The sequence below is a fragment of the Haemaphysalis longicornis genome, unplaced genomic scaffold (assembly GCF_048455015.1).
Source record: "Haemaphysalis longicornis isolate Haplotype H1 unplaced genomic scaffold, Haemaphysalis longicornis Haplotype H1 scaffold_9, whole genome shotgun sequence".
NCBI lineage: Eukaryota > Metazoa > Arthropoda > Arachnida > Ixodida > Ixodidae > Haemaphysalis > Haemaphysalis longicornis.
The window spans coordinates 20,791,196-20,803,374 of record NW_027526460.1 but is presented as its reverse complement, the minus strand read 5'-3'; the positions used below and the strand labels follow the sequence as shown (position 1 = coordinate 20,803,374).

Here is a 12,179-nt window from a genome sequence, read left to right as displayed (position 1 = left end):
GCCCTGAGCAGTGGTCGCACCTGAGCCATGCTGCGGCTCGGCAATTACGGGCAGTGTGGCCCCTTTTCCCACTCACTCTTGAAACAGCAATGCTTCCTGGACAGCCGTCGGCGCTTTTCCTCCGCTGACAGTGTGGCCTAGCACCTACGTGTCGCGTGTCCTGGACCGTCGCAGAGGGAGCACTTAGTCTGCGCGGCCATGGACGGACCGGCACCTGGCGATGCGGACCATGCTGCCAGTGCTAGGGCGGATAGTATTTGAGGCGGTGTCACGTTGCGGTTTGCTGGCAACCTCCTTGATGTGGGTTTTTCGCGTGACGCTCGACTCTCCTCTCAGCTTTCAACATCCACTTGCAGGAACTTCAGGATGGCCTTGACTTGCTGCTCTCGTGATTGCGCTGCAGCGTCCGCCCCGGCCGTGTCGGTCTCCGTGCTCTTGCGGTACAGGATTGCCAGATCCTCTGGCAATGAGCGCATCAGCACCCGGTGCAGAACAACCGCGTACTCTGCAGACGACATGCCAAGGCTATCCAAATAGCCGGTCCGGAATTGGATCTGCTCATAGAGGTCTCGCAGAAGTGAAAGTTGAGACGATGACTCGATTGGCTCGATGGAAAGCAGGCTGTCTATGTGGTCATCGATGAGGACATCCTTTCGGCCATAGCGTTCAGTCAGCACATTGACGGCAATCTTATAATTTGCATCAGTCAGGCGCATACCTTCGATTGGCCGCTTTGCAGCGCCGGCCAGGTAAGTCTTCAAATACTGGAACTTTTCAATGTCGGCGAGATCGCGGTGAGCGTGTATGGTTGTCTCATAGTGATCCCAAAAGCCCTGCCATTCCCGGCTCTCACCGGCAAAGACGGGTATTTGAAGCTTTGGTAAATTTACGCGTAGACCCGGTGCTTCTGGCCTACCGTGAGCGGCGGCATTTTCGCTGATGAGCTCCGTGTGAGCAGCTCCGATGGTGTTGCTGGACCCGTTGCTAGTCCCCGCAAGCCTCTGTAGCTGGCCTTCACTGACAGGAGCACCAGCCGTAGCGCACGCGTTCATGGCGAACCGAAGCCTGCTCATCGGGTTGAGAATCTTATTACGGTAATCTATGGCACCCGCGACTTCTTCATTAAACGCCGCACCGTCAAGGGAGTCGGCGACCTGTCTGTCCATCTCAGCGAGCGCGGACTCTTTAGAGCGAAGCCCGTCGATAATTTCCTGGAGGTCGCCCAATGACAGCTGAGTGTCCTCCCGCAGGATATCGCTGGCCACGGTCAGAAGTCGGGTGGTAGAACGACGAAGGATGCCTCGCTGCCTGCGCAGCTTCTCCATGCTCGGTAACGTATCGGTGCGATGGATGCCGGCCGTCTCCCGGGTTTTACAGCACCAGAAATATTGAGACAGCGAAGAGACCGACACCCGCGTTACCAGATCGAACACCTCCTGGTTCTCGTCTTTCTTTATTGCGTGCTCACGCGCATACCCCGCTGCCCGCCCTCTTCGTCCTCTTCTCTAGTGTCGGCTGCGTGGCGCATGGCGCTTCCCGCAACTGCTTTCCTGCGGGAAATTCAACAGTACATAATTAACTTCAAGGCAAACGTTACCATTCAGCAACGTGCACCGTCCCTCAATTTAAGCGAGTACATTTAAATGGGATAGCGTGAACCGCCTCTGTAGCTGTATTCCATACGTTAAGGCTGTGGCGTGAGTTAAACTCAGTTCAGCATGCTTTGTGATGTCACGTTACTCACCCATTGGATAACGAGAAGACGATTATTTATTTATTTATAAAACTGGATGAGTTTGTGCAGGGCTATCACTTAAGCGTCAAAGGATGTAGTGGGAGAAACCAAACGGAATCTTCTTACGGCATGCACACGGTCGGGCCCGTTCAGAATGACAAAGGCTGCTTCAGCTGCAGTGGGTGTGTGGGAACCATCTGTGAAAGCGTGGAGAGCGGAGAGTTGCAGTCGCTGGTTCGCCTCCGTGCTGGTCTCTGCCACTTCGGACTCGAAGACGTCGCGCAGGGTGAGTGGCGAGACCATTGGGAAGGTCTTCGTCAGTAGATCGGAAAGAAACCGAGTTGAATGTGATTGATTGTCGATGATGAAACAGTAAAAAATGCGTACAGCGATGTCAAGGTGTATGTGTAACGGGTGCACACAAACGTAATTGGGGGGGGGGGGAGGCTCTGGCTCCCACAGCCCCCCCCCCCCCCGTTCCGGCGTCCCTGCCATCCGCCCATGCGTCTATCTGCGCCGCGAGTTATCTCTTCAGTTCATGGTAATTGTCCCAGCCAACTACATGTCTCCACCACCACCTATGGTTCCGATCCGATCAGGGTTGGTTGGTTGTACGTGGGTTGGAAAACGTATACAAGCTCTACGGAGTTTATTCAGAAGCATAGACATTTGTTTGTGTCTACTGTAGCGGCATCCGGTAGAAACAACTCAGGAAGTTTCTACCTGTTGTCGCCTGCAATAGGCCAAGCGCGCCTTCTGGAGCCTTCTTGGGGCAAATACTCCGCAAAAACACACCCTGCCGGTTGCTGCCGCAGTGGTATGGTATAACACCCGTTTCCAACAGAAAGGACAAGGACGCTGCTCGCTGCGTGCTTGGACACGTGCCTTTTCGAAACCTCCAATACATATCGACGCTGTTCCTAGTTTGACATCACAATTTTACGAGCTCTATAAGCAGCAGGGCTGAATGTTAGCGTGACCACACCCATACCTCTCGTGAATAGGGCTAGCCATGGTCACATTGTCTTGGTATCAACGTCTCTCTTGCTACGGTAACAGTAAGCTGAAGATTAGAACCGAAATCGCGTTTACTCGCAATAGACAGGCGCGAAATCCAGCTCCGGTTTGGAGATAATGCGTCGAAGCCGCACGCAAACCGTCAGCTAACATTTTCTTCTGTAGATCCTCCTGCAACGCTTCTAGCTTTAAAACCACCCCCCTTCGCATTTTCCGTTCCTATCAGGGATTTAAAGGATATGTCACGGTTTCGTCTCGGGACGATGTTTACGACAATGAGAAAAGAAATCGAAAAGAGGACAACCTTGACCAGCGACCTTCGAGAAGTACAGTTTATTAGTACAGCAAGAAGAGCGTTCGCGTGTTCGCAGGGGTACGAGCGACCAATCAACATCTGTACGTATTGGTAATTCGGATAAGAGTTAAAAAGGGTTGGTGGAAGAGGAAGGCGGGGTAGATGTGTGCACGAGGGGTTGCGACGAGTAATAGCCGGAGGAGGTAACGACCACCGGTTGACGGTCGGCAAGAGCCTCGGTGCGCCAGACCCGTGCAATAATAATGATAATGACGAGGACAACCCCCGCGAAAACCACAGCGGCAGTCACGATGAGGCGGTTTTGGGAGATTTCTTGCTTGTGGCGCAGGTCTTCAGCGATTAGCGGAATTCCATGGAAGAAGCCGGGGCTCCCCGGACCCATTTTCGGAGACCTGGAGCGGGGTCACAACAGATATACTGTTTTTTTTTACTTTTTAGCAGCACAAAAGTTTGAAATCAGCCTCCATTCATCTATCTTCCGCGCACGCACACACACACACACCTACAGGCACGCACGCACGCTCACACCCACAAACGTTAAGGATATGTGTCCGTGAGTTGTCGCGACAAACCAATGCCTCTTTTTGAAAATTTCTGTCGCTAACTACCTGAGGACTCTAAACCAGACGAGAATAATGTTGAGAATAATGTCAATGTCCATCAAGCCTCCACATTAGGATCCCCGTAAATATTATCCGTTCCTCGGAGACGTGTGGAGGGGACTTACTGTCCCTTGTGAAAACAAGGATAAGGGTTCCGCTCTTTATTACTGGTCAATTCTTAACTATACCTCATAATCACGTGTATCCTGCCATTCAAGAGTACATTGCTTTGTCATCCCTCTCTAGTGGCTACTTCCACCATTATCTTTAATGGTTACGTTTTTCCCTCCGCTCCCGAACAGGACGTCACATTTTTGTGTCATGCCTAGGCGCGAAGTCTGTAGCAAAAGGAACAACTGATGGTTTTGCGCTATTTTTCCTGTAAAGGCTCGGTTCCTGCAACGGTGACCGAGATCCGGTGTCCTGGGTAATTCCACTCACGGCTTCAATCCTCTCCAACACGCTGGCGAGGAGTGAGGCTTTGGTAGCACCAACGACTATTTTCTCATACGCAAAAAGTAAACGTCGACAAAGTCTTCTTCGTAGCTAGAGAAGCGCGCCCCTACATTTGCTTACTTTATAATGACAATGGCCTGAACACAAAATGGGACCCGTTAATTTTGCGCACTTAGCAGGAACGCAACTGGGGAGACGATTTTCCCAACGAAGAAAGAAGCTGTGTATTTGGGCGAGATATTTGAAAGCGGGCAATATAAGGGTCACTAAAAGCTGATTATTTCCTTTTAACTGAAGACACCATCTTTTGTTGTTCCTTGAGCATTTGTTCCACGACAGTAATGCTGCGTTTATTTTGAAAAAATAAACGTAAACTATTATTTCTCGTTCCCCTCTCAGTATTTTTGTGTGTCTGTTAAGAGCATCTCACAAAGGGCTTAGAGCGAGATGAATTAGTGGCTTTCAAGCCACGCCTCTAGCAAACAGTCCCGTGCAGTGCTGCCATTTAAGACAAATCTCGTGCAATTTGCAATCAATGGCACTTATGGCCTACCAAGCAATGCTCGAATTTGACTTTAGCCGCAGCCTGCAGTACATATATCCGTTAACAGTAATTATCCAGTCCTCCCCTTCATCGCGTAAATCTTTAAACTGCCCTGGTAAACCAAGGTGAATTATTTTAACGAATCGAGGATTGAAGAAAAGATTGGCACTAGTAAGGCTGAACAGCCTGTTCCTTAACGTCTCATAGCCAAGGCTTACTGATCCCTAAAAACAGGTGGGCAATAGACTGCCCCACACAATGATTCATAACGTTAAATCCCCTCCATGAATGTTTTCTTCAGAAAAACGATTTGTCTTGTCAGAAAAACGGTTTGTAACAAATAGCTGGTGCTGCTCTGAGTATAGCATTCCTATATGGCACACTGCAATCCATCTAAATAGGTGTGGTAGTACAATCAGGTTAACTTTCAGCTGTTTCTGGAAGACTTGGTAGACTTTAACGATGCTTCCAACCTAAGCCCGAGCGAGAGACTAACACGCTGATTCGTTGATAGAAGCGGGAGAATTTTCGCTTGTTGCTTTAAAATACGCCATTATGGCGGGACATTCCCAATAGGTCCCAAATTTCCCTCTGAAACTGTGCATGCTTTTCGGCATAGCAAAGTTTCGAAGGGCATCATACCGAGGCGACGGCGAAGCGGGTGGCGGCGTGTAGATGAGGTGTCCGTCCTTGATCACCGGCGGAGGGCTGAAGACATACGAGTGGCCTGTATGAGCCACCTTCGACGTCATGGGGCTGTCCAGTTGGCTCAGTGCACCCGGTGAAAGGGGCAGTTGGCCCACATCCGGCGAGAAGTATGGCTCATTGGCTCGTAACGCTGCGCCATGGTACTTCGCTCTGCCTGCAGGGAACTTGGCACCGCTTGCTGCAGTTTGGGTGTTGTTTGCGGTTGTTTTAGCTCCTGTTGCGGTGATTCGCTCGCCTCTTTCGGGGGTTCTGGCGCCGACTGCGGGTGTTCCGGTGTTGCCGGCAGGAGACCCGACGCCGCCTGCAGGAGATCCGGTGCCACTGGCGGCAGATCTGGAGCCACTTTCAGGGTACTGACCACCGCCTGCTGGGGATCGGACCCCGCGTGCGGAAGATCCGGCGCCGCTTGCAGGGGATTGACTACCGCTTGCAGTGGATCGGGCACCGCTTGCGGGAGTTTCGGAACGGCTTGCACGGGATCGACCACCGATTGCGGGGGATCGGGAACCGCTTGCGGGAGATCTTGCAGTGCTTGCTGAGGATCGGGCACCGCTTGCGGGAGATCCTGCGCCACTTGCAGGGGATCGACCGCCGCTTGCGGGGGTTCGGGAGCCTCTTCCGGAAGGACCGGCGCCCCTTGCAGGGAATGGTCTGCTGCTTGCGGGAGAACGGGCACCGCTTGCGGGAGATTTGGCGGCGCTTGCAGGGGATCGACCGTTGCTTGAGGAGGACCGGGCTCCTCTTGCGGGGGATCCGGCACCACTTGCAGGGGATCGGTCGCCGCTTACGGGTGGTTCAGCCTCGCCTTCGGGAGACCCGTGGCCGCCTCTGAGGGGTTTGGTAACGCTTCTGTGGGACTTCGTATTGCCTTCCGGGGCACCTGCGCCTCTGTCATGCTTCGGGGGTTTCTCCATGGAATGCCTGGTCAGCAGTCCCTGGGCGGTTATTAAAGTTGAGATAGTACAATCGGTGCACGCATTTGGTTCTTGGCCGCTGCAGAAATGTCTAGAGAGCAGTAATGCACCGGTCTTGCTACGCCTTATGCGAACCTGCAGGGAACTGTTCGAGGGGACAGTTCTTGATGCAAGGGGCTGCTGCTGCTGCTACTGCTGCTGCTTCTCCTTCTGCTTATGATGATGATGATGATTATTATGATGATGTTCTAAATAAAACTCACGCAATTGATGAGACACATGGCGTTGACAATAGTTGTATGAGCAGCGGTAAATATGATGATAGAAACAAAGAGGGGGAGGAGGAAAAACTTTTATTTGAGCCTCTATTCAAGAAAAGAGATGAACACTGGGTGGCATCTTATTTGGAAAGGTCGCGGGAAAAATTACTTCTCGACATCATTCACAGAAAAAAAAATTAATCAGCACGAAAGGGAGAGTGGAACCCTAGTCCGGGAATTCATGCGTTGCCCTAGATGTCTTGGCCCGTGTCACCAGGAGGCGTATTTCCAAACGCTTCGCTGCACACCGCCCCCCGTGACATGCCTATTCGCGCAATGCAGAACGTGTATTATACTTGCTCATAGGCTCCCCCCTCCCCCCAACTTAAACCGAACTAAAACATAACAGATCACTTTTATTAACTCGAAACAATGCGTAGAACTGAGTATAGAAAGGAATTTCAAATAAAAAATTACACCATCTTCCCGTGGGGAACCTTGATGAGGATGCGAAGCATCATGGGGGTTCCATGTGGTTGCATTGTGTTGCCGTTATGTTGAGTGATCTGGTGTTTAGTAGCGCCAGAGGGAATTCCGCGTCCGGGTCCACACCGGCGGCAAAGGCGCGCAAGTACTGTTGTGTTAAGGTGAGTAGGTGGTGGTTCGCGAGGCGCCGAAACTCGTCCATCATGTTCTTGTCGATGTTGTCGTCTCTGTGGTAGAATCGGTAGTCTCCGTCAGCGTTGGGGAGGTAAAGGTTGTTGACGTTGGTGCACCGGCTGAGAGAAACGTACACGCCCGCCTCTTCGCAGCTTTGTCTTCTCCTTTTTCTTCTTCAGGTAATCTCCTACGGGAAGATGACGACAGTGGTTGAACGTGAAGCTATCTCGTGATGGACTCTTTGGTTGGCCAATCCCTAGAGGCATCCTGCCACAACCATCATCAGAGGCGCTGCGGACGGGGCACAGACGCGGGACATCCCTCCGAGCAAGAGATGCTTGGCATCTAAAAACTGAAAGGTACTGTAGTTTGGGCTTGAATCCAGAGCGTTGCCCAGCACCGTACCTCGAGGCCACAGAGCCACAACGGCGGCCTCCTTTAAGCAGGAGGTCAATAAGATAGCACACCCAGTGACATCACACATGTCACGTGGGGTGCTGTGCAACGATTCTTTTGGAAACACGCCACCAGGAGAGTCTATTTGGTCAAGGATCCTGATCCTCAAGCCGTGAGCTGGGCAGCCTCCCACTGCGATAGTGAAGGGTAAGTATTTTTTTAATAGAGTGAAAGTGATTATGGTGATTTTTATACTTTGTCTACACAAAATAGATCTTATCAAGGAGTTCATACTACCATTTTATTGTAAGAAACGACGATGATTACACAACTAAAAGAGCCGGAATAATTGAAGCACCCTGACTATCCGACGACACTGCGACGACATCGGCACCACACAAGGACGTTTTGGCGGCATGCGTATTGTAGAAACTCCCTGTTCTAAACTGGCTCACACAATCTCGGAAATGGCTTCAAATGTACCTGTAGAAAGGGCGATCAGAATTTCAGCATTAAAATTCGATCGGGTTGTCGCGGAACCGGTTCCCCAGCATTTTTTTCCCGTCGACAAATTACTGCACCCATTTGGCTTGTGGGCGTCAGCGTTGGGCTTCTACTCCTTTTTGCAGTACTTTCGAAGTCTTCCAGAGGCCTTTCGTGCGGTTGATGGTAAATCCTGTCTTGCTCGCCGTCACGAGCACGTCCTCATTAGTGTGTTGCCTAGGGAGTCTTGAGTAGCCGCGTAAATATTTCTACGGCGCTCACGCGCTAGTATGCAAACGACGCTTCCTTGGAGATGAATATGTGATGATTTCACACCTGTGTCGTTCCCGTTGCCATAGCAACGGCGCTCCTTCCGTTGCGCTTCAGCGGGGAGCTCTACTGGATACTACAGGGATACATCTCATCGTGCGGTCATTTCCGCGGTTGTGTAGCAAGACAACCACGATGGTGTAAAAGCATAACATCAACAGTGGTGCTGTAAAAAAGGCGTTTGTTAGTAACAGATCACTGCAGTACGTCACTTCTGCTTGAAGAAAAGAAAAAGACGACCACAAAAGAATTTTTGTGGCCGGCGCTTTTGTCGTTTCTTCTGTTACCACTCCCGACCAGACGGGTACTTTCACTACTACTTTTGCTTGGAAAAATAGTAATTGTTACCGATATGCACAGTACTGACCTAAACATAGGTAAATTTATTTGTCCGTCCCGGCTTTCAGTCGTTCAGTTTGTGCGTATCGTTTTCCCTTAAAAACCTACCCGATCATACGCGTTCTCAAGGGAGCTCCCGTATTTGTTTATGTCGTTGACAAGCCAGTACACCACCCTAGGGCTGCTTGAATTGCCGGTAGAAGCAGCAACATATCTCGAATTCCGGACGGTGTCATTGGAAGAGCCCGGGAAATGGTGAACAATCCATTCTGCCAAAAGCAATCCGGCTTACTCGTGGGACTATAGCGAATCGGAGCTATTCCCTTGTCTGTCCAGAGGAGTACAGGCGCAATAGGTCATGCAGAACGTTTGGGTACCATGCGATAAAAAAGCTTCAGTATCCAGTCGAGCCGAAAACACAGCGTTCTCCGTGCCACGAACTCTGCAGCTGCGCTCAGTTGGTCGCACTTTGGTTGATGGCGATCGCATTGGGCAGCGAGAGCTCCCAGGGGCCCTCGGTGGAGGCGAATGCGGCGTCATCATCAGCTGCTTGGCGGCGTCCGTGTGGTTGGACGTTCGGTGCTGGCGGCGGTGGCAGACAATCGAGTGAGTGGCCGGCGAGCGATAGACGTGACACGAGCACCACCACGACGAAGCCGACGGACAGCGAGACGAGTACGCAGCCGATGAGCACGTTCCGCTGGTCCTTCCGCTGCTCCCGGCGCAGTTGCTCCAGGATGAGCGCCAGTGGGTACTCCGACAGGTCGGTGGCGTTCACGCGGCCGCTGGCGCTGCTGCCAGCGGCGTCTCGACGCGTGGACGTCCCATTGGGCAGCTGGATCGGGATGGTCGCACGATTGTTGCGGCGCTCGGCTGAAGGAGCGCTTTGAGACATTGTGCCGTTTTTGATGCCGAGAATGATGATGTCACCCGCGATGCAGATGGCATGCATTCACAACTGGGCAACTGACGAAGTTCCAGGCCACGTGCCGCAGACAAATTAGACATGCAAATCAAGATTAGATGTGAAGTGGAAAGAGAAGGAAATAAACAAAAAGAATAAAAAAACGAGCATCATCAAAGGGGTCGTGAAGGCCAATCACAACTTCATTTAGTTTGAAACAATTACTGAATTAATGCTGCTTCAACCCTGGAAACATTTTTAGCAAGAAAGATGAAGGAGGAGGAGGCGGAGGAGATAGCCTTTATTAGCGCCACACGTCAGCGCAACTAGTTAAATGACGTAAACTGGTTAAAAATCTTGTGGCAAAGGCAAAATTGGCCAGCAATGCCGGTATTCGCATAATCGATAAGGGAACGAAAACTAACTGAAATCTAATCTTTTTTTCAACCAGAAAAAATCCCCACACCCTGCTACTTGGCCGTGGTGCACTGCGACGTTGTAAAAAAAAGACGTCCAGAGTTACGCCGTTTTCTTCTGACATACTCTGCAATAAGTAGTGAAATTTCAATAAGCTTAAACAGCCGCCCTAAATTGCTGGTGCATTGCCGAAAAAGTCGATAAACTGCATTCATGTCACGTTTTTCATTTAGGTATAAGTGCGCTATGTCAAACACTGTTCATCGCCAGTTTAGTAAATTACCTTCATTGAAAATCAGATAGTTCCACGGTCCACCAACCTTTGATAACAAGTTCTCATATAAGATCCAAGGCGAAACAAATTCGACGATTACTGCTCCGTCCGAGATTCTACCACACCAACTGCCCCTGTGAAACTTCTTTGAAGATGAGTCATGTTTAGGGCGAAGTGCTCATCGTCGAAAGGTTCCGTTGCCGAGAAGGGCGTTTATAAATCGCGTTTGGTCGCCTTCTTCATTTCCCGAATCATTCTCAGGCAGAGCTCGTCCCACGCCTAGGCGTGCCCGAGCCGCTGGAGGCGGCGCCGGAGGCCTCTGGTCTGCCTGTCTGTCCTGGAAGAGCACCCGCGCCAGCACTACGGTGACTACGAAGCCGATGGACAGCACCATCACCACGAAGCCGATGACCACACGCCGGGCATCCCGCTTCTGCTCCCGCTGAAGTTGCTCCAGAACCTGTGGGTGGGGCGAGAGCCGAATATTTATACGATAGTCTTTCTTGGGCTACTTAAACCCAGAAATTTTGGCCTGTCTGTGTGTCTGTTAATCTGTCTGTCTGTGACTCTATTGAGCCGCCCGGCCAAAGTAAAACATGGCCTGCGCAATAGTCTTATACAGTCACAGCTAAATCTACCCGTCAAAGTCCGGTGTAAGGTTCATACTTCTCAACATTGTTGAACAAGAACAAGACACTACGCAAATATAAGACAGAAAATCAATGCAGAATGGATATTCACAGTGTTCCTTTATAGAAAAATTCATGGATGCTTGATTTCTCCGAAATGAAATGCTACATCAACTGCAGAAACAAACTTTCAGCCCGTCGCATGCTGTGACCCGCGCCGCTATAGCTTCTGGCGCCATTTTAAGAAATCAACCGGCAACAGTTACGAAAGGTTCCACTAGATAGGTTCCACGTTCTGCTTGGAACTCACGTGGAGTAGGGCGACGTGGTTCTATAAACGTTGAAGTGGGGCGCCTCGATTTACGCGCGTCTCCTCCGTACGGCAGCGTTGGCATCGAGACACCCGGTTTGGAGCAGTGGAACGCAGGAAATTTAAAATGATTTAGGCAAACCTTTGGCGTCTTTACCTTGAGAGGAGCGCGACGCAAGAGGAATAACATGAGTGGTGAGCGGGAAAACGAAGGGAGGCATTTACTTGGCAAAAGTCGCTAAAGACTATCGTCTTTTGTCGACATTTGCAACGAAAGGAGGAGATACGTGGCCAATGTTTTTACAAGGCTTCAAGATGGCTGGTCACACGTGAATGTCAATCTAAACCCCGCATTCAGAAAACAAATTTAAATGTTTATTTATTTATTCCCAATACTGGTAGCACTTGCGGGCTGTTACAGGAGTGGGAGGAAAATCATTTTCCACAAACACGTAACGCCAGTTCCGCGATAGACACAGTGCATTCAGAAAACACATAATGACAGCTTACGCTCAAAGGCTCCAGTTGTGTGTGTGTCAATAAATACACCTGCGTCAAGGTTGTTCCACTCGACTATAGTTTTTAAAAGAAAAGAAAATTTGAGGACATCAACGCGTCGCACACACGGTATCACTGCACGAGAGTGACCTGTTCGTGGCGACACTCGCTCTTGGGGGTGCAAGTATAGCCTGGAATCCAAGTTGAATTTATTATTACACAGTTGATACAAGAATTTCAGCCTAGCTATTTCTCTGCGCGTTGAGAGTTCAAACTGGTACGAGATAATAACGCAGATACTGACTGCGTTCTTCGGTAAGCACCGAAGATAAACCTTGCGGCTAGTCTTTGAATCGTCTCCAATTTATTTATGAAACCCACTTGGTG

The 12,179-nt window shown here is 50.5% G+C and overlaps 1 protein-coding gene across 1 annotated transcript; it reads right to left on the bottom strand.

The window, feature by feature from the left end:
• Nucleotides 1–3,128: 3,128 nt before the first annotated feature.
• LOC144152545 (uncharacterized) lies at nt 3,129–5,422 on the bottom strand. Its single transcript, XM_077683840.1, has 2 exons — nt 5,313–5,422; nt 3,129–3,460 (listed from the first exon to the last, which is right to left on the bottom strand). Exons 1-2 carry the CDS (start codon nt 5,420–5,422, stop codon nt 3,175–3,177), a joined length of 396 nt encoding a protein of 131 aa, XP_077539966.1. The 3' UTR covers nt 3,129–3,174.
• Between the last annotated feature and the right edge of the window lie 6,757 nt (nt 5,423–12,179).

Bases quoted from the DNA above. Each gene is read 5' to 3' on its own strand.
- LOC144152545 (XM_077683840.1), bottom strand. From the start codon at position 5,422: ATGACGTCGAAGGTGGCTCATACAGGCCACTCGTATGTCTTCAGCCCT. The intron at 3,461-5,312 runs GTATGATGCCCT...ACCCCGCTCCAG, and splicing joins CCCGCTTCGCCGTCGCCTCG to GTCTCCGAAAATGGGTCCGG.